The 26,387-nt window shown below is 39.1% G+C and overlaps 1 protein-coding gene across 1 annotated transcript in view; it reads left to right on the plus strand.

The window, feature by feature from the left end:
* ABCA13 (ATP binding cassette subfamily A member 13) overlaps positions 1-26,387 on the plus strand; it is a 408,916-nt gene that overhangs the window by 15,862 nt on the left and 366,667 nt on the right. The window contains exons 2-5 of the mRNA XM_001496546.5: positions 4,646-4,739; positions 6,635-6,758; positions 22,891-23,045; positions 26,321-26,349. Of these exons, the coding sequence (XP_001496596.3) occupies positions 4,646-4,739; positions 6,635-6,758; positions 22,891-23,045; positions 26,321-26,349 (402 nt within the window). The remainder of the gene's footprint in view (positions 1-4,645; positions 4,740-6,634; positions 6,759-22,890; positions 23,046-26,320; positions 26,350-26,387) is intronic.

Here is a 26,387-nt window from a genome sequence, read left to right on the forward strand (position 1 = left end):
AAATTTCTGTGTTAGGTAAAGACAAATTGTCTCTTTCTTTTATCTCCTTTTCTCTCTTTTTTTTCCCTTGTTTCATCTGGGGGAAAAAAAGTCTGTGAGGAGGTTTCAATATGTCCTTTTACCCAAGGGTCCATATATGTATATATGTTTATCTGTATGTATTGTTCAGTTCTCCCAAAATACCATTGACTCTCAGCTGTGCTGAAGGGATCGAGGAAGAGCGTCCTCGGAGGCATGGTGAGAGATACTGTGCAATGTGGTATTTGGCAGTATAGAATTGGTAAATTTTGCCACCTTCTGGTGGGAGCTTCCCTCCTGGGCTGTCTGGAAGGGCCGGCTGCTGCTTTGTAAGCACTAACAGGATTACCAGAGGATTATTTTTCTTGAGAGCAGAGCCTCCAGCAACATCTCCTCCTGGCTGCTGTTGGTCGGCACTAACACCAGTTGTCGCTTGGGCCCCTCCCTAGTGCTGAGAAGCCACTCCCATTGGGCCTGGAGTATGGGAGGTAGAAGGAAGCACAAAACTTCAGAAAGCATTCCCATAACAGGGATAAGACTTAAAATGTTAAGTAAGATTCAAGGATACTAATGAGACATGAGAAAAAAAACATGATACAAAAATGCAACGGGAAAGAGAAGGCTGCTTTGGTGCCCCTGCGGAGAGACAGCCTCATGAAACGAGGTGACTCACTCACTCACAAAGGACGGTGACACAGCAGAACCGGGTGCTCTGGAGCTTATTTTTGAACTGAGTAATTTCACATTCGAAACAATGGAAGATTTTCCTACTGCTGCTTTTCAGAAGGCTCAGTGATTGCCTTGTAAATAAAAAACTGAGATTTTTTTTGAGGTTTAATTGGAGTTGTATTTTTATTTCAAGATCTTCAGAGAAACGTCTCAATTATAAGATGTAGAGTTTTTTTTAATGATGCTGTTTCCATTTGAAACTAGAGATTTGCCATTGATGTTTTATGACTGGACTGATATATATTTTAAATTGTCCAGTTGTCATTGATTATTCTAATTTGGCCTTGACAAGGTCCTTTAAATTATGGTGGTCTTTACATGTAGGGAAAAGAAATCCAGATGCTAGAAATAAACAGATTGATAAATTGATTGCATAAAAGATTTTGACAATAAAAAGGCAAATAAAACATTGGAGAAAATATTTGCAATACCTAAAGCCAAAAAAGCTTAATTGAATTCTTTAATTAGAAAATTAAAATTGTTTAATAAAAAAACCAGGAAACAATGATTTGCAAACCAGAAAAAAACAAAACAGAATAATTTAATAGAAAAATAAGTACAGGGAAGAATAGGGAGCTAATAGATTAGGAATTTTTATATGCGTAACTTATGAAAAATGCTTGATCTTAATAATTAAAGAAACGCTATTATTACTTTTTTGTATATCAGTTTGACAAAACTGACAGAAATTTAAATTTGTTAATCTCTGGTGCTATTGAGAGTGTGATTGGAATGAATAATGATTGGTTTAGCTTTTATTGAGGGCATTTTGGTTCTATCTGTCTAAATTAAAAATCTAAATTAAACTCTGTACATTTTGACTCAGTAATCTCATTTAGCAATGCTAGCTCATGGGTTTACTTACAATAGTCATCCCGATATGTACAGAAACCCTCTGATAGCCCTGACCCCAGCAGAAAACCTTGGCAAGTTTCCATAATTAAGTGATTGGGTAAATAAATTAAATTCTACAGTCTTTCTAAATTCTGTAATCTTTAAAAACAATGAGGCAGATCTATAAGTGTGCATATGAAAAATTGTTTCCAAAAACATGAACTATGCTTATATATATATTTTAAATGAATTAAGAAAATTGTTAAGATAACTTGTCCTTTGGGTGAGTGTATTCTTTGTGTACTTTTTGACTTTCCTAACCATATGCCTATTTATTTTTTTATAATATCAAAAGTTATTAAATGAGTTGTGGGTCTATAATCTATTTTCTGGTTTTTTTTATACCTCTTTGTCTTAAAAACATGGCTTTCAGATGTTGTTAAAGATTAAAAAACCAAAAAATTAATTATGTATTTCTTTTTTTTTTTGATGAGGAAGATTTGCCCTGAGCTAACATCTGTGCCAGTCTTCCTCTCTTTTGTATGTGGGACGCTGCCACAGCATGGCCACTGATGAGTGGTGTAAGTTCGCACCCAGGAGCTGAACCTGGGTCACTGAAGTGGAGTGCACTGACCCTAACCACTAGGCAATGCGGTTGGCCTCCATATTCATTCTTCATAATGGTATCGAGTCATTGTTTAGTTTGAGGAATATTTTCTATTTTGCACATTTATATTCAGTCAGAATTAATTATGGAATCCTCCCCCACCACATCCCTGCCCCTGTACTTCAAGAAATGATTAATTCGTTATAGAGAATGAACAAAATGACTTAAATGAATTGTGGTCTTCTGAGAGTTATCGACCTTTCTTCCTGGTTTGATTATGATCTTTTGAGCCAGAGGGTGACCTCCTGCTAACATTTTCTCTATTATCAGGATGTATGATATTGGATTTCAGCACTTTGTTGGAGAACTGTTCATAATGAGACACTTGCTGGCACAAGAAATACTTCCTCATGAATCGTTTCAAAGAGGGTAGTTTCTTTCTTTAATTACACCAGGGACTGAAATAGTCTTTTTCACTCATGTTTTGTCTTTATGGTTTCAGGCCACATACCCTCATCTGGTCACATGTAGCGTCTATTCGGTAGTTTTCCCTGTAACATCTTTGCTGTAAGCATCTTTGCCATATAATTGGTTGTAAGGCAATTTTGCTATATAAGATAAAATAACAGGTTGACATATAAGGGAGTGTGAAAATAAGAGAGTGTAAAGATACAAATAAAGGTACAAATAAGAGAACGTCAAGCCAGATTGCGTACTATGCTAGAGAATGATAACGTATCAGTTTGCAAATCCTTTGGTGAGCACGGTCATTTCTTCCACATTTCCCGTAGAACTTTGGAACCTGTATCCGCATGTGACAAGGTGACGATATTGCCCTTCACAAAGCAATACAAAGCTCAGTTACAAATGTGCATCTGAGTATTTGGAAGCTGATACCTCTCTTAATGAACAAAGAAATTTTAACTATAAAGAAAAAGTGTGATAGATGCCAAAAGAAGAGAGAAACCAACAAGCAAAAAACTGTGTAATATTGTGAACAAAAAGGCTTCAAAACCAAGTGCTTAGGTGCAATCCACAAAACAAAATCAGTTATTTGGGCAATATTGACATGAATCCACACACACTTTAAATGTATTCAAAAATTTTGCATTTTCATTTTTTGCAATAAAGCCTTTTAATTTCGTTATTTTTTTTTTTATGTTTCACTGTGTCCTTTCTAATGTCCCTCTTTTATAATTTTCCGGGTTTTATCTTTTATGGCAAAATTGCCTTACAGCCAATTGATTAAGTGGCAACCATGCTTGCGGTAAAGATGCTGACGGTGAAACCACCTAGAACCATGTGCAGGTCTGTTTGCTGGACCTTACGAGAGGATTGGGACAGGCAGGCTCTGGCCAGAGCAGTTTAAAGAGTGAAGGAGCTAAAGTGATAGAAGTTCCTTTTAGTTCAAAGCTTTATAACTTGGAGTCTGAGATAATAAGACACCGTCTTTCGTGTTGACTATCTTCAACTTCTTCCCCTGTAGATTTTCCAGGTTTTTTGTGCATTATTGAAGGCTTTGCCTACTTTGTGTCTAGCTATAAACTTTTCTATTTGTAAAACAGCATGAGCAGAAGTCAAGAGAAGAACATTATCCACCATAAAAACAAGTGTAGAATAATGACAATAATCTTATTTTAAATGGGAATTTTCTATTGATTAATTTTTCATTAGGCTATACCTTGGATATTTCTTTCCCAAATAATTAAATTCCTTGTATCAATGGCAGTCCCTTTTCTTTTGACTTTGAAAATTCATGGTTATGAAAATTATTGCAATCCTTAGGGGTAGCTCTTTTCTAGTCTGTGTCAAGAGATTTGACTCCAATAACCTGAGTTTTAGGAGCTTGTTCCAATCTCAAGAAAGAAATTCAATATAAAAATTATTTATACACAAAAAGTGTTTAATGATAGAAGAATGTGGATTACGTTATATCCATGTGGTAAGAGTGTTATGCAACCAGTTAGATGATAGTTACGAACCTCATGTGGCAACAGTGGAAAACGTTCATCAAATGAAGCTAAATGTGTGCCACCTGCCTATCTAGAAAAATAGCTATTTGGATGGAAAAGTCATGAATGTTAAATTAATTTGAAAAATAAAAATAATTTATTTGTTGGAGTGTGAGACATATGGATGAGATTATTTGTTTAATTCCTTTTGTGTCATGAAGTCTGCAGTAAATTAAAATGTGGGAACAAAGGAAATCAGCAGAGGCCAGGTCTGGCAGGAGTAGCGCAACACTGTTGTGAATCTGCATATGGCGACAAGTGAACTGGGGCCCTCTCCGTGGGCCCCTGCCTCAAGTGATTGTCTCAGAGGCACGTAGTAGGATGACAATGATCTCCTTCAAAGGAGGCCTGATCTGGCCTCTATACCATTCTTCAAGAGGTGGAGATACCTGTAATACTTCGCAATTTATTCAAGCACTGTTTCTGTTTTTGATAATTTCCCCAGGTCCTTTCCCTTGCTGAATTCTTCTGGCCATGTATCCTGTTCTTGATTCTGACAGTCCTTCGTTTTCAAGAACCTCCCAGACATAGAGACAATTGTGAGTTGTACTTTTATTACACTTTTTGAATTACAAACCTCTGGAGGAAAAATACAGCACTCTTTCCTCTCTTCTCTATAAACTCCAAATTCTGAGTGGAACGAATGGATAGGGATTTATTGTAATATCATAATAGCTACATTTCTGGGGTATGTGCCACTAAGCATCAATTTAGTTTCTTTTTGCTCTTAAGAATGATATTCCACATGTTTGCTCAATCTAGCAGTTAGATTTTTCCTTCTAAATAAATTGCTTTAATTTGGGCACAGGTATACAAGCCGTTAAAAATATAGACAGAGTATCAGTTTCCCAGCATGGTACTGATGGTGGTGATGGTGGTGGTGGTGGTGGTGATAATGATGGTGAAGATGATGATGATGATGGTGATGATGATGGAGATGATGGTGATGATGATGATGATTTTGATGATGGCAATGATCATGATGGTGATGCACTGATAAACCATTTTTGATTACTTACTTCTGCTCCAGGAGCTTTATCAGAAAGACCATTTTGTTTATCTCGTTGGAAACCTCAACAGCATCCCTCTTTGAGAAATGATGGTGTGTTTTGTTTCTATCAGACTTATACCACTTGAAATATGGATGTGTGATTAACTCTGAAAATGTTGTATGAATAAAGGATTATTAAGGGATGGGATTTATCTAAAATAGTATGTCACTATCCAAAATAGTGAGTTAATTTATTCACTCATTCAGCAAATATGTATTGAGTGCCTTCTTCGTCCCAGGCCTTGCTGAGAACAAAGTGGTAGACAAGGTATTTTCACTGCCCTTACAGAATTCACTGTAGGGTCAGACTATTACAATAAGGTGGGACAAGTGTCATGATGGGATTCTGTACAGGCTCCGTGTGAGCACATGGGAAAGGCGGCCAATCCATTCTAGGAAAAGACTTCTGAGGAAGTGGCAATATGAAAGTTTGTCAGAGTAAGGGTGTGCAGGGGAGGAATGATCTAGGCAAGGCCGATGGCGTATGGAAAAGTGGAGCTAAAAGGAGTTTATTACAACCAAGATGCAGACATATGACTAGAGGAGTAAGCAGGGTCCAATCAATAAAGGACTTTGTATGATGTTGATGATGGTGAACTCCGAAAGAGCACTGAGGAGCCACTGGAAGGTTTTAAGCAAGGTCATAATCAGATGAGTGTGCAGATGCTGGTAGAGGCTGAATTTGAGATGAGAGGGATCAACACTGGAGAACACAAGATGAGTTGTGGTGCTCTTGAGTGTCAAGGAAAGACAGGGGTATGGCCTGAAACAGGAGGAAGAGGACAGATTCAAAAGAAAAGAAGAAGGTAGGATTGACAGGAAGCATAACTGCCTGGATGTCAAGAGGAGAGGAACGCCTCCAACTGGGACAGCTGGGTGGAGAGCGCACCCTCACTGAACTGAAGAGGCCCAGGAGTAGGGGACTTGAGGGTGCTGCGTTCAGTGTGGTCATGCTGAATTTGAGAGGCCCATCCATGAGACTGCTTGGTCAGTCAGATTTACGAGTCTTGAGCTCACCTGGGTTTGGAAGTAGATGAGGCCACTTAAGAAGGAGAATTGCCCAGGACAAAGGTCTCCAGAAGCGTACATTCGAGGGACAAGCAGGAGCACCAGATGCTCCTGGTGGAAGGAAGTGAAGAGACTATGGAGTCTATATGGGGAGCATTTCGAGAAGGAGGCATGGCAAAGAGTGACAGATGTTGTTGCCACGTGGGTAGGAGAGGGGCTGACATGATCCATTAGATTTTGGATGGTGTTACCATTGCCAGGGGGTGTTGGAGTGGATGAACATTCTTAGGGAAGAGAAGGCTTTGCTAACTCACTAGGAATGCCATTTCTGGTACCATTTGTATGGACTCATTTCTTTCTTGCATCTACATCTAGGTTATTTGCAACCCCGGGATCTGCCCAGCCGGGGCGTGTTTCCCTTTGTCCAAGGCCTTCTTTGCAACACTGGGTCGAGGTGCAGGAATGTAAGCTATGCAGAGTCAATGGAGCACCATTTTCGGTAAGAGAAACAGAAACATCCTTTTCAGAATTCATGGGAACCTGATGCATAGAACAGGCATGATGCTTTTAGGATAGCCCCCAAAATTTGAGACAAGTCAGAGATCATGAGAAGCGCAGAATTTAGAGTTACAAAAAAATCAGTTTTATTAAATTCAGACTCACATGATCATGTTTCCAAGTATTGGCTAGCTTCCGGTAGGAGGTCGTTCCACTGCTGTTCTAAGAAGCACAAAGTGATTGCTGATTAGCAAATGCCGTTTACATGTAACAGTTTGTTTTCTGTAGGTTAAAACTCTCACTTCAAAATTACTTGCTTAGCCAACTTTTCATTTGGGTGCCAAATGCCGCCAAAACAGGTATTTGTTTGAGCCATCCACTGGGGTTTCCTACTGTGCTATTTTTGGCCAGCATCATGTTCACAGCTGAGATCGAATGAAAACAATGGTCATTCACCTCTTTCTTCTCCATCTAGCCTCTTAAATGGACTAACCCTGACTCCCTTGATGCTAAGCTGTGCCTGTGGTTGCCTATGGCACCAATTAACATGGAAGACCAAAAAGAAAGAGCAGGAGGTATTTCATTTGAGAAGAGTCATAGTAAAGGGGATTTAACTCAGAGGATCCTGAGTGCTCCGGAAGCTTCTCTCAGTGGAGTTAGGGATAAAGGGAAGTGACTGATTTATCATGATAGATCGAATATATCAGGTATCTTGGTTTTGTTTCATCTATGCTTCCAGGTACTGAACAATCTAAGACAATTAAATGTAAAGCATGTTAAAATATATGATCTTTATTTTTCACCTTAAATTACAACAAAAAATGAAAAGTTTCCAGATAATTTTGGACACATCTGGTACAATATTTATAAATAATGCTTACTTTTTTTGAGATAGTTCATATAAAAGTATAATATAAATAAAATTATTTGGAACTAGTCTAAAATCGTGACCCTAAAATATTTGATGATCTTTTTTTGTGTGTGGAAAAAGAAAGTATATAGACCTCGGTCTTTCTGGGCAGATTAGAAGATTGGAAGATTGAGGCTTCCCTGCATTTCCATTTCAGGTCTTTCTTGTATCTCTTCCTTGCTCAGGATGGGAAATTTAAACGATGTAGAAGTGGAAAAAGTTGGGCTTTGCACCAAACAATACTGGCCCTGTTTCTTTTCAGTTCTGTGACCCTGTGCAGATTACTTGACCTCTCTGAATCTCAGTTTCTCACTTACCTGCTTCAAGCGTTGTGAGAATTAAAGACAAAATATATAAAATGTCCAGCATAATGCATGGGGCAGAAGCTCTCCACTGATGGGAGTTAATAATAAATTCTTACGACTTTAGCTGTAAGAATAATAAAATGTTTTTCCACATCAGGAAAGAACTCTGTCCTTTTTTCTCCATCCTCCTCCACTTCAATGCTATCACTTCAGTTTGCTGAAGCTCTGGGATTATAACATACGCCTGGTGAGAGAGCTTCACGCCACATCAGAGAATGACAGTCTGTGTCATAGCATCGTCACCACGAAGCCTTTGACTCTGGTAACCAGGAATGAAATGCCCCCCGTGTCCAGCAGTGCCTGAGGCTGAGGAATGAGGAATATAAAATGAAACAGAGAAAGAAAATTGTCAGGAATAAGGAAGGAAGGAAGAGAAGCAGGGACCAGGAAGAGCAAAGAGGCACACAGTTAAGCTCTCCTCTGGCTTCAGACCTGGCCTCTGGGCTGAGCATTTCTCATTTGTTTTCCTATTGGTTCAAATATGAATTCAGATGACCCTCAAAGGCATAAATAAATATTCACTTCTGATTACTTTGCTGTAACTGTCTCAGTTTACAAATATCTGAAAGCAAAATTTTCATTTCACGTCTATTAGGACATTATCTTGGTTAATTTAGTTTATGAATTTCCAAGACCTTTATGATTCCCTGAGAGAAATTCACTTTGGGCAGAAATCCCAAAGTTATGATAATGAAAATCAACTTTCTTATTCCTGGCTCTGTTACGGAGCTTCCCCTTAGCTCTGACAAGAAGATTTCAGAGCAAAAACATGAATCATGACTGACAGCAGATTAAGTGGATATTCTCACACAGTATGAGCAATCATTCCTGTTTTGTTTAAGGTAAAGGTAACAGCAACTCCTCAAAATGTTCTCTTTATAATTATTCCCCGTTATTTCCTAGTATTCTCACTTCACTATCATCGATGTTTTTATTTTTATTTTTCTCCGTTCTCAAATACGCTCAGATCCCTTGAGGATCATCTCACTGTCCCCACCTGCTTCTCACCCACTGCTTCGCAGTCTTCTTTGCTCCATGCTGCTGCTGCCTCATCTCTCGGCTTCTTGATTTGCTTTTCACTCTTTAGACACGTTTTAGACTGTTTTCCAAACTTTAGAGTCTCTATTTTATAATTTTCCCTATTCCTGGGTCCAGCTTCTTTACAAGTAGCTGAATCCTCTTCGCCCATCCAAAGTGGCTAAGAATTTGATCCTTGTTTCTTAAAAGGCTTTTCTGACATGGAGGAGGACCGACACCAGAGGCAGAATTAAGAAGGATGCTTTCTGTGCTCATTGTCCCATCCCTACCCCTTGGGACCCTTCTAGGATTATCAGTACTTCCCTTCCCCTCCTCAGCTTCACCAACCTTTCTCCTATCACTGTCCCCTCCCTCCTCCCTTCCCATAGGCAGACCGCTGCCCCAGTGGTCACAGGTCCCTCCTCCCGAGGAAACTCCACAGCCTCTGAGCAGCTTCCTTCTTGGCGTCTCTGTGGAGCACAGTGTTAGAAGTCATTCCTTCTTGACATCCTCTCTTGCCTGGACTTGTTCCACCAGATCAGGGATTACTGTGGTTTATTCTGTTTCGGTTTCTTCTCTGCCTCCCCTGACCCCTCCTGGCCTTGGAAAAGAAGGCAGCACAGTCAGGGTGTTCAGAGATGGTGTGCCCTCAAAACCACCTTCTGGGGACATTGAAGCTTTAAGAAAATAGATGTATTTCCTTTCACACCCAGTTGGAGGGTCTGGCCTGTTGCACTGATTGACTCTTGGCCCTGCCTCTAGCTTAGTCTCTGGCTTTTTGCCCCCTTTTCTCTTCCTAAGAAGCCACCGAGGAAAGACAATTTTGCATTGTCCTCCGGTTTATTTCTAGGCCCCTTTTAATAGGTTAGCGAAGAGCTGGCTCACAGGTGTGAGTGATGCACAAGGGGAAGAAACCAGCCTCTGAGCCAAGAGGCGCCCCCTCTCTGACTCGGCCACTTCCTGGATGAGGAAGTGCTCCTTATCACGAGGTAACACAGATATTCCTGTCTACCCGTGCACAGTGTACCGCATTACAGGGCTGGTCCCCTGGATCGCTCTAGTGCCCAGCCTGAGGTGCCTCTTGGTAGAATATAAGAACTTGGGGAATCAGGAGTGTTTTGCTATTTTTTATTCATAATTTTCTCCCCCAGTAATATTGGTTTTATATTATTACCCTGTGTTTATTATTTTAGTTTAGTTTAAGGAATTCTTCCCTGCTTTAGGTCATAAGGATAATTTCCTACATTATCTTTAAAGTTATCACCATTTTTCCTTTCACATTGTAGGGGAGGAAGGCATATTCCTCTACCCCCTGGGTTTTTCTAGCTGGTCTAAGAATTTAATTGACATGAGCCAGAATAACAGGAGAAAATTAAACAAATTTAATGCCATGTATACATAGAAGAAACTCAGGAAGACTGAGTAACTCACCAAAATGGCCAAAGCCACTGTTTTAAATACCGTCTTCAGCTAAAGACAAGAGGATGTGTGGGTTAGTGGTTTGAGACTTTATAGGGGAGGAAGGCAATTCACATGGAGAGGGAAAAGCAAATGTTTGCCATGCCTTGCAAGGACAATGGGACACGGAGAGGACTTTGATCAAATGGGCCTTGTTGGTTCCTCCCTGTCTGCCACACCTACTTCATATTATACTGTAGTTCTCTATGGTGATAGCTCCTGCCTGGAACAGGCTGTCTGTCTCAAATTCTTTTAGGCAGTTAGGGGTAAGGTCAAAGTTTCTTCCTGAGTCTTTTTTTCTTAAAAATAATCAAGCCTCAGAGACACATTTTGCAGTGGCCAATTCTGATCCCCCGCAACTTATAAATGTTGAATTCATCTTGGCTTTACGTCTAGGGTATAGTGAGGATCCAATTACATTTTCCCATTTGAATAAGCACTTGTTTTAGTTTCACTCAATAAACTATTCATCCATTTTCCACTGATCTGTAGCCCCACTCTGACATAAGGCAAGTGTTCCTATTCACCATGTCTGTTTCTGACTTCCGTGGTCCATCAAGCCGTCCCTGAACCATACCTCAATGTCTTTCTTACCGTAGCTTCCTAATGTCCTGATGTCTGATACAGTAAATATGCCTACTTTGCTCTCTTCCTTTAGGGAAGATTTGGTTCTTCCATAGAAATTTTACAAACTTGTTGTCAGAGTCAATGAAAAAACTCTAATGGGATTTTAATTGGAGTTGCATTGAATCCCATGATCATGATACATCATGTCATTTTTAGGTCTTTCTTAGTGTCTTTCAGCGTAACTTTATGATATTTTTCTATAGAGGTTGTGCGTATCTTTGTTAAATTTTTCTAGTTACTTTGATTTTTCTTGCTACTGAAAATGGTATCTTTTTAAAAGTATGTCACTGATTATTCCTCATGTTATGGAAATACAATTAACCTTTAAAAATCAACTTTATTGATCTGTACAATAATATTTACGAGCACATTTCAGTAAGTTTTGACATGTTTATGCTCCTAGGTAACCTCCACCATGATCAAGATATAGAACATTTCCATTATCCCCCCAAATTCTCTGTGGTCCATCCCAGTCCAATCTACCTCACTTTTACCCCCTATCCAGACCCAGGCAACACTGCTTTCTGTCCTCTTGATTAGATTTAGATTTGTCTTTTACTGAATTTCATATACAAGATATGTCTTTAGTGTCTGGCTTCTTTCACCCAGCAAAATGTTTTGAGATTTATCCATGTTTTGTATGTATCAGTAATTCCTTCCTTTTTAAATAGCAAAGTACTATTCTATTGTCTAGATATGCCTCAATTTGTTTATCCATTCACCACTCATTGCTGATCATTTGGGTTATTTCCTGTTTTGGCTATTTATAAATAAAGATGCTATGAACTTAAAAAATAAGTCTTTGTGTAGACAGATATATTCATTTTTCTTGGTTAAACACCTAGGAGTGGAATTGTTGGGATAAATGTTTAGTGTGTGTTTAGCTGTATAATAAATTTCCAGGCTGTTTTCCAAAGTGGTCATACAATTTTGCAACCTTCCCATCAATATATGAGAGTTCTGTTTGCTCTGCATCCTTGTCAACACTTCTATTGTGCTTGTCTCTTTATTTTAGCCATTCTAATGGTTGTGTCACGTTATCTTATTGTAGTTTTAACCTCCATTTCCTTAATCATGAATGATGTTGACATCTTTTCATGTGTTTATTGGCCATTTGAATGTTTTGTGTTTGAAGCGGTTGCTTAAATCTTTTTGTAGTTAATTTTTAAATATTTAACTTTTGGTTTTATTGAATTCTTAGAGTTCTTTAAATATTCTGGTTATAAGTCTTTTATCAGAAATATGTATTGTGACTATTTTCTTCCAGTTTGTGACTTTCCTTTTGAAGAGCAGAGGTTTTTCCAATTTCCAAATACAATTCATCAATTTTTTTCTGTTTCTGCTTGTGCTTTTTGTATTTTTCTTTAAGAAAGAAATGTTTGCCTAACTGAAGATCATTAAGATTTCCTCCTATAATTTCTTTTAGAACTTTTACAGTTTAGGCTTTTGTTCAGATGTACAATCCATTTTTAGTTAATTTTTGTATTTGATGAGACGTTAAGTGTTGAGGTTTATCTTCTTATATATGAATATCCAGTTATTCTAGTACAATTTGTTGAAAAGATTATTCTAGGCCCATTAAACTGAATTGGCATCTTTATTGAAAACCTGTTGATCTGATAATAATAGATAGGTCTGTTTTTGGACTCTCCTATTTCACTGATCTTTTTGACTAGCCTTAGGCCAATATTCTCAAAAACTATAGCCTTAGAGAAAGACTTGACATCAGGCATTATAAGTCCTTCAATTTTGTTCTTTTTTCCAAAATTATTTTAGCCCTTTTAGGCCTTTTGGATTTCCATACAAATTTGAAATTAGCTTGTATATTTCTACAAAAAATCCTGCTAGGAGTTTGATTGGGAATACATTTTTTAAAAGCAGGCTTACAGGGATTTAATACACATACCATAAAATTGACCCATTTAAAGTATACAATTCAATAGTTTTAGTTCACAGAGTTGTGCAACCATCACCACAATTAATTTTAGAAAATTGTCATCACCCAGAAAGAAAACAAGCCAATCTCATAAGGCTACATTCTGTATGATTCAATTTATATAAATTTATATAATTATATACAGTATAATTTATATATCCATTAACATCCACTCCCAATTTTTTCCTGATCTCCCCATTTCTATCCTTGGCATTCACTAATCTACTTTCTGTCTCTATAGATTTGACTGTTCTGGACATTTTGTAGAAATTAAATTATACAACTTGTGAGTTTTTTTGTAACTGTCATCTTTCACTTTGCATAATGTCTTGAAGGTTCATTCATGTTTTAGCATGTGTCAGTACTTCATTCTTTTGAATCAGTAAGTTGATTTTGAATATGCATATACAATTTTTTGTATGGACTTGTGTTTCATTTTTCTTGAGTATATGATAAGTCATTTGATAATTGGATGCTTAATATTTTAAGGAACCATCAGACTATTTTCCAAAGTGACTCCACCTTTTACCCTCCCACCAGCAGTGTATGAGGGTTCAATTTCTCCACATTTTCACCAGTACTTATATTTCTGTCTTTTAGATTATAGCCATCCAGGTGGGTATGAAGTGGTATCTCATTATGGTTTTGATTTACTTTTTCCTGATGGTTAATGATGTTGACAATCTTTTCATGTGCTTATTGACAATTTGTATATCTTCTCTGGAGAAATGTCTGTTCAAATACTTTGCCCGTTTTCAGTTGGGTTATCTGTCGTTTTATTAGTGAGTTTAAAGAGTCCTTTATATATTCTGGATACAAGTCCCTTCTCAGATAGATGATATGCACATATTTTTTCCCCCATTTTGTTGGTTGTCTTTCCACTCTCTTAATTGTATCCTTTGAAACACAAAGTTTTTATTTTGATGAAGTCCCACTTATCTATTTTTTCTTTTGTTGTTTGTGCTTTTGGTGTCATATCTAAAAAGCTTTGTGTAACTCATCATCATGAAGATTTACTTCCATGTTTTCTCTAAGAGTTTTAGCTCCTATATTTTGGTCTATGATCCATTTTGAGTTGAGTTTTGTGTATGGTGTGAGGAAGGGGTCCAACTTCATTCTTTGGCATATGGATGTCCAGTTGTCCCAGGGAATTACTTTTAATCTATAGATTAGTTGGGAGAGAATTGATATCTTAAGATGAGTCTTCTAATCCTTGAGCATGATATCTCTCTCTGCTTATCTAAGCTTTTTGAATTTCTCTCAGGAGTATTTTTGTAGTTTTTAGTTTTATACACATTTTGTTAAATGTATTCCTAAGTAGTTCATGTTTTTTGGTATTGTTTTTAAATTGTAAATATCAGTTCTAGTGGATTTTTCTTGTTTTTTGAGGAAGATTAGCCCTGAGCTAACTACTGCCAATCCTCCTCCTTTTGCTGAGGAAGACTGGCCCTGAGCTAACATCCGTGCTTATCTTCCTCCACTTTATATGTGGGATGCCTATTACAGCATGTTGTGCCAATCAGTGCCATGTCCGTACCTGGGACCCAAACCAGCGAACCCCAGGCCGCCAAAGCGGAAAGTGCACATTTAACTGCTGCGCCACTGGGCCGGCCCCTCTAGTGGCTTTTTAATATATCATTTAGGATTTTTTATGTACATAATCATGTCATCTGGAAATACAGTTTTACTTCATCTTTTCTTACCTGGATGCTTTTTATTTCTTTTATTTAGAGTTTAATGTGTTTTTTCTTTACTTACTTCTTTATGTTCAACCGTAGATCATTGATTTTAGACTTTTTCTAGTATAAAGATTAAAAGCCTCATAATTCTTTCTCAGCACTGCTTTCTTGCATCTCACAAATTTTGATATGCTGTATTGTCCTTTGCATTAAGTTCAAAATATTAACTGATTTCCACTGTGGTTTCTTCTTTGACTCAGAGTTATTTGTAGGTTAGATGTTTAATTTTTAAGTATTTGAAGCTTTCCTTGAAATCTTTTTATTACTAATTTATACTTGATTCCACTGTGATCGGAGAACTCTATGTGATTGAAGTCTTTTTAAATTCGCTGGGAGTTGTTTTGTGGCCCTAGCACGTGGTCTCCTTTGATGACTATTTAATGTGTACTTGAAGAGACTGCCTTCTGCTGGGGTTGGGTGGAGTGTTGCTTGAGTTTTCAATATCTTTACTGATTTTCTGTCTCCTTGTTCTATAAATAATCAAGAAAGGAAGTTAAATCTCCAATGGTAATTGTGGATTTTTCTGTTTTTCTTTTCAGTTCTATTGTTTTTGCTTCATTTACTTTGAACCTCTGGTATAAGTGCATACGCATTAGGATTGTTAAATCTTCTTCATTGATTCATTTATCATGATATGAAATTATATATATGTTATGCATATGATATCATACATTATACTATATATGCAATATATCATGTAATATGTGATACATAATATATAATTACATTATAATATAATTTTATAATCATATATTATAATATTATATACATTATATAACACATTACATTATAATACACAATATTTAATATATAATGATATACAATCTCTTTATCCCTGGTTCTAGTCCATGTTTTGAAGCCTATTTTGTTTGATACTTATATAGACACTATAGCTGTCTTTTGATTAGTGTTTCATGATGTATCTTTTTCCATCTTTTTACTTTTTGGTTCTCTGTGCCTTTATATTTAAAATTTACATAGCATGTAGTTGGTTCTTGCTTTATCATCCGGTCTAACAATCTTTGCCTTTTAATGTATAGACCATTTATATCTACTATATTGGATTTATGTATTGCCACTTGTTTTCAACTTCTGCCGTCTCTTCTTTACTTCTATTTTTCTTTTTATTGCTTTTGTTTATATAAATTGAATATTTCTTATTATTTCATTTTTCTTTATGATTGACTTATTAACTATACCTTTTTGTTGTATTTTTCTAATGGTTAATAGTGTACATATATCTGTAGGAGTGATTCCTAGAAGCAGAATTGTAAGTCAAGAGCCAAATACATTTTTGATTTTGATGGTCTTTTCCAAATGCTCCTTTATGGGATTGTAATTTTCTACATTCTAGCTTCTAAAATATGAGGATATCTCTTTCCTCAGTGAGGCCAATAGAGTGTCTTGTTGAACCTTTAGATTTCTGCCAATTTCTCGATGAGAAATGGATCTCAGAGTAGTTTTAATTGCATTTTCTTATTAAGGGGGCTGTTGAACCTACTTTTATATCTCTATGTACAATTTAAACTTATTTATTATACTTATATTATGTCTATATAATATACAAATTATACTTATTATATATGAAATATTTATTCATGTCTTTTGTCCATTTTTCTCTTGGTTGATTATTTTTCTTCCTGATTTCTAGAGGCTTTTTACATATTAAGGAGTTAAACACTTTGTCTGTAATATGAGTTGTAAATATTCTTTCCCAAGTTTTTCATTTATTTTTTGACTTTGCTTATTTTTAAATTTTCATTTGGAAATAATTGTAGACTCAAAGGAAGTTGCAAGGGGCCGGCCCCATGGTCAAGTGGTTAAGTTCGTGTGCTCCACTTTGGCGGTCCATGGTTCCCTGATTCGGATCCTGAGTGTGGGCCTAGCACCTCTCATCAAGCCATGCAGAGGCATCGTCCCGCATAGAAGAACTAGAAGAATCTACAACTAGGATATACAACTATGTACTGGGGAGGCTTTGGGGAGAAAAAAAAGAGGAAGATTGGCAACAGATATTAGCTCAGGGCCAACCTTTCTTAACAACGACAAAAAATAGTTAAGGGGAAAAACCCAACCTTTGGGCTGGCCCACTGATGCAGCAGTTAAGTTCGCCCATTCTGCTTTGGCAGGCTGGGGTTTGCCACTTCAGATCCTGGATGTGTTCCTATGCACCGCTTGTCAAGTCATCCTGTGCAGGCATCCCACATAAAAAGTAGAGGAAGATGGGCACGGATGTTACCGCAGGGCCAATCTTCCTCAGCAAAAAGAGGATGATTGGCAGTAGATGTTAGCCCAGGGCTAATCTTCCTCAAAAAACAAAAAAAACCCAAAAACCTAATTTAACAAAAAAAAAGGAAGTTGCAAAATAGTACATTGAGTCCAGCTTCCTCAAATAGTGACATCTTATATAACTGTATTACAGTACCAAAATCAGGAAATTGATTGCCACAATACTGTTAAGTAGACTGTAGGTCTTATTCTGTTTTTATCAGCTTTTACATGCACTCATGTGTGTGTGTGTGTGTATTGCTATGCAATTTGATCTTTTGTATAGGTTCATGTAACCACTACCACAATCAGTATTTATCTTGATTACACAATCATTATCAATATCTTGAATCCATTTGATCAACACAAAGAAACTCCTTCATGCTATTCCTGATTGTCACACTCACCCCTGTCTCTTGTCCCCAGCAACCACTAATCTGTTCTATGCCTTTATGGTTTTGTCATTTTGAAATATAACTATATATAAATTATACTGTATATTATTATATAAATTGAATTATACAGAAGGTAGTCTTATGAAATTGGCTTTTTTCCACTAATAATGATGCTTGTTGCATGTGCCACCTGTTCATTCTTCTTATTGCTGAATAGTATTCCAATTTAAGGGTTTTGTATTTTTTGCCAAGGAAGTTTCATCCTGAGCTAACATCTGTTGCCAATCTTCCTCTGTTTTGTATATGGGTTGTCACCACAGCATGGCCACTGATGAGTGGTGTAGGTCCACGCCTGGGAATGGAACCCGGGCCCCTAGAGCAGAGTGTGCCAAACTTAACCACAGGCCACTGGGGTTGGCCCCCAATTTATGTTTTAATAGAAATTCTTTTTAAAAATTATTTTATTGGCAGTTTTTCAGTAGCTGAAAATTTTTCTGTGTCAGTGAAAAACAAAGGCCAATAAATAGAAATCTCTTATACCCAGAGAAAAAACTGTCCAATACTGGTGGCGCAATCTCTTTCCATTGATATTTTACAAGAGATTTATGAAATGGTTAGAATTTGAATTAACTGTGTTTCTTAGAGGCGCTCTCCTATCACTTGGGGGCTCTTTCCTTCATGGCAAGACAGACTATGGAGTGAGACCTGCTCCCTCTAGCTCCTCTTTCCCAGCTAGCCCTGAAATTAGCCACAGAGCTCTTCATTTTGAGGGCTGGGCTGGAAATGCCTGGTGAGAAGGAAGCAGAGGGAACCAAGAGTGTGTTGGAGGCGGAGATTCTGAAGTCCCATTAAATACTCCCAGCCAATGTATCTAGCCTGGAGTTTGGATTATTTTTCAATAGACCTAAAGAGAGTCTCAGAGATTTCTTGCTCTCCTTCTTTCCTCACCTGGGGCTTTCTCAGACGTTGTCTCTCCTTTAGACCCCAGACCTATTACCAGTTTCAAAAACCACTTCATCCTTGAAGGATCTTTCAAGCACCTGCCCTGAATCAGAGGTGGACAGCGAGGGCAGGGTCAGCGCCTGGCAAGCCTTCCTCACGGCAAGGCAGCTGATCTCCAGATATTTCCTCCCTGGCCCCGAGGAAGGGGAGCAGTATGTGAATCACGCAAAACAGTGTTCCTAGGAGAATTATTTTTGCCTTTACATCTGGTTGTCTTAAAATAATTCGAATTCTGTAAAAGTTGTCTTATTTGTAAACTAATTAGAAAAATTAACACAAATTGTGGCGGAAACAATAATCCTATTGCTTGCTTATTCCTGCAGCTCTTATGCTGAAAATGGGTCTCTCCCAGCATTAGCTGTATTATTACTAACCTTTATTCCGATCTCCAGAGAGCTGAGCGCTGGACTCTGTGCTAAGATTTTGCCTAGATTCCCTCTGCTGACCCTCCACCAACTCTATTAGGTGGATTATATTCTGATCTTATTTTAAAGATGATTTTCCAAGGGAGACGCTGCTTGGAAAACATTTTGAATTCAAGGGAACCCTCACCTGCTCTTAGTTCCCTTGTCAGCAGACTGAAGGCTGGGCCTCGGCAATTCCTCCCACTTCTGATGTTCTCACGTGCTTCACCGGAATCGCACGAGCGTTGCTGCTAGATGCAACACTTGGTTCCCGGCCCTTTGAGATGGTGGTTTCATTACTAGTCTGAGGGCTGAGAAAGAAGTTCAGTCACCTGCTAAGTAGCCTTTTCTTGTGACCAGCCTCCCCCACCCCCCAAATCTTCTTTTTTCCCCCCTTCCTTTCGCAACTCCTTTCATTCCTGGCAAGGCCAAATGTTACACAATAAAAGATCAAAGAAAGAATTGGACACAGGAAGGAGGAAATTGCTCTCCACCCAAATCGTCTTACAGTACTGGGATTTCCCTGGACTCTGGAATTTTTTCTCTCTCTCTCACACACACAAATGAACATTTAATCCAGGATTTTCTATATATTTTTCCTGCTATAAATATGTCTCATGTTGGTAATAGTTCTTAATCTGGTCTTAAGGACAAATTGAGGTACTTTTGAAATACTAATTAGAAAAAGAACATAAAACCAGTGCATTGTTACAGGGAAAGTCACCTTGGATTACATCAGTCTCTATAATCTGATAATTCTGTGGGTTCCCGGGAGAGCCCCACGTGTGGGTGAGGCTGGAGAGTTTGCATCACGGTCCACAGCTTCCAGGAGTCACTTCTATCCTTTAATTTGAGGCCACAGCAGAAGCAATCACTGATTTCTCATTGTGCTGTTGGAGTTCTCACCCACTCAAGGCTAAGGCCACAGTTTAAAAGGTGAGATATCCGTAGAGCGTAACAGAAGGTGATGGAGCCAGCGCTCGGCTACCTGGGCTGGACCTGCCTCTGCCCCTTCAGTGCCTCTGCTTTTAGCAAATTCACTTTGATTCTTGGGGCCTCATTTTTTCATCTCTAGTGGACTGTGACCTGAAAGGCACTGGATTTATTTTATTCATCACTCAGTGTTTGTGGAACCCAGTCTGACTTCATTATAGGATGTGGAGATTAAACACTGACGTTTGTGGGAGGAATCAGGCAAGCTCTGTGATTATTTCAGGGAAGATTTACCTGTTCACAGTTGTTACTTTGTGTTCACAATGTTCTATAATTTGTAAAATAAAGGAATTGGGATTTTAAGAAACCTAATAGCTTCTGTAACTTTCCAATCAGGAAAAATTGCCCTCCATTTTAGTTTTTTTCCTCTTGGATGTGCTGAATGCAATTGGAACCTAGTTACTTCAACAAGCTTCCAGCAACTTGTGAAATGATTTCCTATTTTATTTTAAATCAGTAGTTTCTTACTGATTAAAAATAAATTCTCACTGAATTTGAGATTAGATGTAGGCTGTGCTGATTTCAAAGGTCATGAGAATGTTTTCTCTTGTTTACTAGTAACAATATTTTTTTCTCCTATACATGATAAAGTTAAGGAAAATATAGCAATTTTATCATCATTTTCCAATTAGAATTACGTAATGCGCATTTTCCCAGACCAGGAGGTTAGTCCGTGGATCCTCTGTATCAGAACCACTACGAGGTGTGGGTTGAAACGCAGATTCCTGGGCAGCCTCTAGACAATGGGTGGGTGGTGACCCAGAGTCTGTACCTTAACGAGCTCCCCTTGGTGGTCCATCAGCATACTGGAGTCTGACCACGTCTGCAGGAGTTGATTTCTAGGAGCCTCATTTTTAAAGACAAAGGAAATCCTTTCCACAACATAGGCTGTCATGCGTTTAACTATTCTTCTGTAATTGGACATTTACATCGTTCCTGTATTTTTCTCTTTTGGATTGTTGCTCTGATAAACATTACTGTTTATACATTTTATGTTTGTTATTATCTTCTGGGAGTAAAATTACTCAAAGCTAAAATAGAATTAAAAGTAAGTGAAAAAAACTGGAGAAGATATTGCTTACAAATGTGACAAAAGGATACTATGTTTAAAGCATAAAGAAGACAGTGAACAGGCCAGTAGAAAACCAGACAAAGGCCCTGAGCATCCATCTGCCGCGGACCTCCCTCCTTCATCCAGACCCTGTGTCAAGGGCTCTGACTTCTCTCCTTGGTGTCCAGTGGGCATCCCAAACTTGGATGTCACTGACGCCTCCATTCCCACTCCACACAGCAGTCCTTCTCTCATGAGGAGGAGGTGCCACCTTCCACCGCTACCGGGCAGTCCTCCAAGATGCCCTGTCCCAAAAGCTCCCCATCCTCATGGTGCCCATGATTTGTTCTAATGAATTGTGTAAGACACGCAGACATGGAAGTGACCATCTGGAGAGTCCCTTGCTGTCTCTAGCAATTGAGTTGCCCTAGGATGGGCTGTCCCTCCAGGGTCAGTGGTCATTAAGGCCCAGATTTCAGTGTTGCCTGGTAAAGATCTGCTGCCTGATGTGCACAGAAGCCAATACCATGGCACTGGCTTTTGAGAAAAGAAAAGGCTTTATTGCGAGGTTGACCAGCAAAGAGATAGGAGGCAAGGCTCTTAAATCTGTCTCCGTGAATCAAGGTTTGGAGCAAAATTTAAGGAGTTAGGAGCTACTAAGCTGCAGCTGGGCCCATGTAAGCTGATTGGCTGGTCTCAAATCAGTAATTAAGCTTCTCGGGCTGCTGGAAGCCTGATTTTCCTTATTGAAGGCCGGGGTCATCCTGGGGCTGTGGGTTCCCGCCTAGCAGGTGCACAGGGCCGTCTCTGTTATTGAGCAAGATTTGATTAGCCAACAATCTATTTTAAGGAAGCTCAACTATTTTAAGCTGGTCAGTGTCTTATGTGCCATTTCAAAAGCCTCAGAATACAGAAAATAAAAGACATGGTTAACACACTCCACATCCAGTTCATTAAAGGTCCTCTCAGACTGCTTCCAGAATGGACTTGAGACCGTCCACCTCCTTTCTCCAAAGCCTTTTCACTGTTTGCTCGTTTCTACCCTGTCCTTCTGAATCTGCCTCTGCCCTGGAACCAGAGGGCTCTTTTAGAATTGAGATCAGACTAAGTGGTCCCTGGTGAAACCTGTCCCAGCTCCCCACTGTTGCTTCCCTGACTGGGCTCCATGTCCTGTGGCCACTCCCCACACCACAAGAATCTCTCTCTTCTATCCTTTCTCTCCTTCCCTCTCTCTCTCTCTCACTCTTTCTCTTTCCCTCTCCTTCCCTCTGGCTCTCTCCCTTTCTTCTCTTTCCCTCTCTTTCTGTCCCTCTCTGTGTGTTTCTCTCGCACCTCAGCCACCCTCACCTCTGGGCCTTTGCACGTGCTTCCTCTAACCAGCCCGCACCCCACACTTCTTCCTATTGCCCCACCATTTTGTTTTTCAGGTTTTGGCCCAGGATGGCCACCTCTCAGGCCTGCCATGAGCACCCTCTCTACAACAGACTTTTCCACTCACTCCTATCTCATCACTGGGTTGGTTTTCCTGGTACCCTTTACCTCACCCCGTAATTATGAGCATATCTGTTCATTTATGTCCTATCTCCTCCATTTGCAGGGATGGGGTCTGTTCTGTTCCTGGTATGTTTATTCCCAGCACTTTCACACAAGGCAAGCTGTACAACATGTGTTGAATCAATGACAAAAAATGAAATGTCTAATAAGCATAAAATAGTTGAGCTTCACAGATAATACAGATTGAGAACAATTTTCTAATTTTAAATCAGCAAAGGTTTTTTTCAGTGATAGTTTCCATTCTGATAGAGGGTTGAGTAAAATGGACTCATAAGGGCGGTTGGTGGAAAGGTAAATTGGTACAAGTTTAGTCGGAAACACTCTGGCATTGGGTATCAAGAACCTTAAAAACCCTAAGGAAATCTGTTCTTGGAAAAGAGTTCTACTTGTGGTATTTATTCCATTTATTTAAAGTTCGTCTAGGTTCCAAACCACAGCTGGTCATCACAAGAAGTTCAATGACCTGGCCTTCTTAAAAGAGACACAGGACCTTGCTGAGGAAATTAATGAAATGATGGACAAGGCAAAAAACTTGCAAAAACTTTGGATAGAAAGATCCAAGACTCCAGGCAAGTAACCCTCTCCTCACTGAAAATCGCCTGCCAGGACCCAGGCCAGGCAGGGCCCCCGGGGCTGGCTGTAAGGACCCGGAACGTCTCTAAATGCCTATTCACGTTTTAGCCTCCTTATTGCACTAGGCTGTCATTGTGGACCTTAGCAAAAGGGGCACCCTCCATGGGGAGGCCGAGCCCCTGGGCTGGGTTGTGAAGGGTGGGGCTGGTTGCCCACCGCCTCCCCTGGAGGGTACCTTGGGCACAGTCTTCAGAGGGGCTGAAGCCCATCCTTGATTTGTCTCCCAGGGTCCACTCTCCCGTCTCCTTCTCTTTCTTCTGTTGCTAGCTTCCTTTGTCACTCCTTCTTCCTCTGTTTTTAAAGTCTGTCCCCACCTTCCACATGCACATGCACCCACACGCACTCACGCGCACATGCACACACACTCCTGATTCCTTTCCTCCTTCTGGTGGACGTGGGTTGGTCTTTCTACGTTAGTAACACTTTAATTCGGTTTTGATGATTAGTTCGCTTTGATGACAAACATTTGGATTGTCGGGGCTGATTATTTCTGTTCCTTATGAAGCATGTTCACCTTCTAAGAGGCTTCAACTCTTGTTTATATATCTCTGATAAAGAAAGTTAGAATGGATGTAGATCTTAGAGAGTTCGGTTTACAAATGGAGAAGCTTGAACCTTGCTGGGGCGCTGCTACTTGCCTGTCTTCACACGGTCAGGTCATCGCCCAAACTTCATCAATAAATTGGGGCTACAGTGATCCACCTGTTTTTTTATTTTTAGCACTATTGCATCCACTGCTGCCAGACAAAATATGGGGCATTCAGTTCAATTTGAATTTCAGGTAAACAACAAATAACTTTTTACTATAAGTATGTCCCAAATATTACATACTTATAGGTAAAAAATTATTCATTGTTTAGCTGAAGTTCAAATTGAACTGGACATTTTGTGTTTTTATTTGCTAAATCTAGGGACCCTAAGTATCCATCTCAAATTTTTCTTTTTATGTACATGTTTTTCTCTTCATGGAGTGTATACAAGAAAGTGGAATGAAAAGTTTGGCAGAAAAATGAAGAATAAGCTTGTAGGGGAGGAAGAAATTTTCCTCTGCCTTCTAGGTTTTTCTGGCTGGTCTAAGAATCATATTGACATGAGACAGAATGACAGGAGAAAGTCAAACAAAGTTTAATAACACGTATACATGGGAGAAAACCTAGGAAAACTGAACAACTCACCAAGATGAGTGAAGCCTCCCCCTTAAATACCATCTTCAGCTAAGGACAAAGGAGCATGTTGGGATTAGTGGTTTGGGACTTCAAAGGGGAGGGAGGCAATTCACATGGAGATGGGAAAGCAAATATTTAGCAAACATGTTCGCCATGCCTTACGGAGACAATGGGACATGGAGAGGATTTTGATCAAATGGGCCTAGCTAGATTCCTCCCTGTCTGCCACACCTGGTTCATGTTACACTATAGTCATCTGTGGTGATAGCTCCTTCCTGCAATGGGCCTTCTATCTTAAATTCTTTTAGGTATTTGGGAGGAAGTTCAAAGTTTCTTCCTGCATCTTTTATTCTTAAAAATAATCAAGCTAAAGTGACACATTTTTGGGGTGACACATTCTGCTCTCCTACAGGCTACTCAGAGGAGGTGACGTGATGTGTTATTTCTGAAAGAAAACGGCACCTTTGTACCGGGTGGGGCAAGGCAGGCAGGTTTCACAATGGACCCAAATGCACCAACAAAAGACCAGAATAGCTTCAAACACCAGGTGGTGGAGTTCTTATATTAGGCACTATTATGGCATCATTCTACTTTCATAAAATTTGTTTTTCAAATGTGGTTCTCAACATTCTATTAAAAGGAGAACTAATTTTTTTTGTGAGATGAGTCTCCACTTGATTTTCAATTTGCTACTATTTGAGCCATTTCCCACAGTAGGTGTATAAAAGAAAACCTTTTCCTCTACTCACAACATTTCTGACAGCAACTGTGCGGCTTTTCTACACCAAGCAATTTTCCGGTTCTCTGTGGCGACCCGATGAGTGTCCTACAACTTAATTCAGTTCTGACACTAGTTTCCCAGAGTGAGCGCAGACCCTGCAGGTTAAGGGCTCAGTTCCAGGAGACTGTCCACACTTCAGACACCAATCGCAAATAGTGGGTCCCCAGGGTACCCACACTTCTGTCCAACTCGGCTATGATTGGTGTTTCTCACAACTCCTTCCTTAGATTCTGTAATTTGTTAGAATGGCTCACAGAACTCAGAGAAACCCTTTACTTGCAGGTTTATTATAAAGGATATTATAAAGAATACATTATATTGTAATGAACAGCCAAATGAAGAAGTAATAGGAGGAGATTTGGAATGGCCCCAAGCACGGGAACTTCTGTTCCTGTGGAGTCGGGGTGCGCCACCCTCCTGGCATGTAGATGTGTTCACAAACTAGAAGCTCTCTGAACCCCATCATTTAGCATTTTGTTGGAGGTTCTATTAGGTAGGCATGATTGATTAAGTCACTGGCTGTTGGTGATTAACTCAATCTCTAGCCTCTCTCCCCACCATGGAGGCCAGGGGCTGGGCAATGGGGCTGAAAGTTCCAACCCTCTAACCCTGCCTTGGTCATTCGGCCGCCAGCCCCCATCCTGAAGCTATCTTGGGGCCTCAGCACCTATCATCTCATTGCTACACAAAGAGACATTTTTCTCACTCCAGAGATTCAAAGAGTCTTAGAAGCTCTTGTGTCAGGAACCAGGGGCTAAGACTAGATGTTATAATGAGAGATATTCCAGCACCCCCATCGCTCAGGAAATTATGAGGGTTTTAAGGGCTCTGTGTCAGGAACGAGGGACAGGGGCCACGTAGATATTCCTGATTATGTCACAATGAATATAATGTGAAAAATCGTAATTTTACTTTTCTTTCCCTCAACTTTTCTTGCTTTTCTTTATTATCCCCTCACTTTCTCTGTCCTGTCGTGAATGCTCACAATGCTTGTAGAATAGAGATTGATAAAATAATACTTTTTGGCAGATTATTGAATTTGATTTGCCTGTTAAATCGTTTTCCAGAAATTTATTTATTATGAATGTATTTTGGCAACCAAAAGTGACTGTTTCCTTCAGATTTAGTCTTCAGTTTGGGTGTAATCATCTTTTGGGCTGGGATTCTGTGATGGTTCATTTGATTTTAGAACTAAAATAGGCACTCAGCAAATGCTTTCTGATTCTTTATTGAACTAATATCTCTGAAATCTTCTTTATTGTAGATTCTTCTTATGGTTCCAGTTTTTTAATGGTAAGTATATTAACAAAAGTTTGAAATTCAGTCTTCAG

This window comes from Equus caballus, chromosome 4, assembly GCF_041296265.1.
Source record: "Equus caballus isolate H_3958 breed thoroughbred chromosome 4, TB-T2T, whole genome shotgun sequence".
Classification (NCBI taxonomy): Eukaryota; Metazoa; Chordata; class Mammalia; order Perissodactyla; family Equidae; genus Equus; species Equus caballus.